This window comes from Austrofundulus limnaeus, unplaced genomic scaffold, assembly GCF_001266775.1.
Source record: "Austrofundulus limnaeus strain Quisiro unplaced genomic scaffold, Austrofundulus_limnaeus-1.0 Scaffold1005, whole genome shotgun sequence".
NCBI lineage: Eukaryota > Metazoa > Chordata > Actinopteri > Cyprinodontiformes > Rivulidae > Austrofundulus > Austrofundulus limnaeus.
The window spans coordinates 124,439-125,597 of NW_013953407.1; the positions used below are offsets into that span (position 1 = coordinate 124,439).

Consider the following 1,159-nt stretch of genomic DNA (forward strand, 5'->3'; position numbering starts at 1 on the left):
TATATATATATTTGAATTGGGGGCAGATATAAGATTCTTTACTTCTGTCTGCTCCTTTTCATTTAATGTTATTGTGCTTCTTTTTGTTTATTTTAATGTTTGGTTTTTTGTTGTTTAAATCAGGGGTTCTCAASCCACTTGGGTCTGAGGACCCCTTACAAGGGCAAAAAAAAAATCCAGGGTCCCCCTCATAACCCCCCCGCTGTTTTAAAAGATAATTTATTATCTTTTCAACCCCTAAATACCATGGGAATATATATATTTACTAAGTTTATTATGTTTGATTTATTAGTTCATTGTTCTCCATGCATTTTTAAAAACAAATCAAATTAACATTTTAGTAAAAATGTTTGAGGACCCCCAAAATACCTCTCGCAGACCCCTGGGGGTCCAGGGACCCCAGTTTGAGAACCTCTGGTTTAAATGAAATAAAAAAAAAGTTAGACTACACTTGCTGTTTAACCCACCTCAGCTCCTCCATCTCCTTCTTCTTCTTCTGCTCTTCCTTTTCTCTCCTCTTCTGCTCCTGGAGCTGAGCTTTCTTTTCGTTCCTCTCCTCCCGATCCCTCGCTTCCCTCTCTGCCGCCAAGTCCGGGAAGCGCTCCTCTTTCGTTTTCTCCAGGCGGTTTACGATTTCGTTGATCTTCTTCTCCACCGCGACAATCTTCACCTGCAAGACGCACAAAACATTTAGTGATGAAAACAAAAAATGCAGAAAATGGCTGGTCCAATAAGAGAAGAGACTCGTTTCATCAGGAAGTAAAAGAAGCTCGGCTCAAAGAGCTGCTGACCTCCTTCTGCCGATAGAAGCCGATCTGTCCAACGTCCATGTCTCCTGTTTTCTTCAGGTTGGACCACGGTGTGTACACCACACTGATGTTGTTCATCTTACACCCTGACACATACAACAGTCCCAGTTTAATGAGCTGAARACAAGAAGAACCAGTAAAGATGAACACATCAGATCATCCTGAGTCACCCTGGATGCTGTTGTTCTTCACCAGCTGTGCGCAGTCGATCAGCACCTCTGGAGGAATCTCATCGATGGTTTTACCCTGAAAATACAACAATCACAACACAACCTGACACCATCTGTTCAACTGACCCTTTTCTCATTATTAAACCTATCAATTTAATTCATATTAATATTATACTATTA

At 40.9% G+C, this 1,159-nt stretch overlaps 1 protein-coding gene across 1 annotated transcript; it reads right to left on the bottom strand.

Annotated features, from left to right (window-relative positions):
• Positions 1-467: 467 nt before the first annotated feature.
• ccdc25 (coiled-coil domain containing 25) lies at positions 468-1,055 on the bottom strand (the record flags this gene model as incomplete). Its single annotated transcript, XM_014030145.1, is given in 3 exon segments — positions 468-670; positions 792-895; positions 980-1,055. Coding segments are annotated over 3 exon segments (383 nt in total), but the record flags the coding sequence as incomplete, so codon positions are not given.
• Between the last annotated feature and the right edge of the window lie 104 nt (positions 1,056-1,159).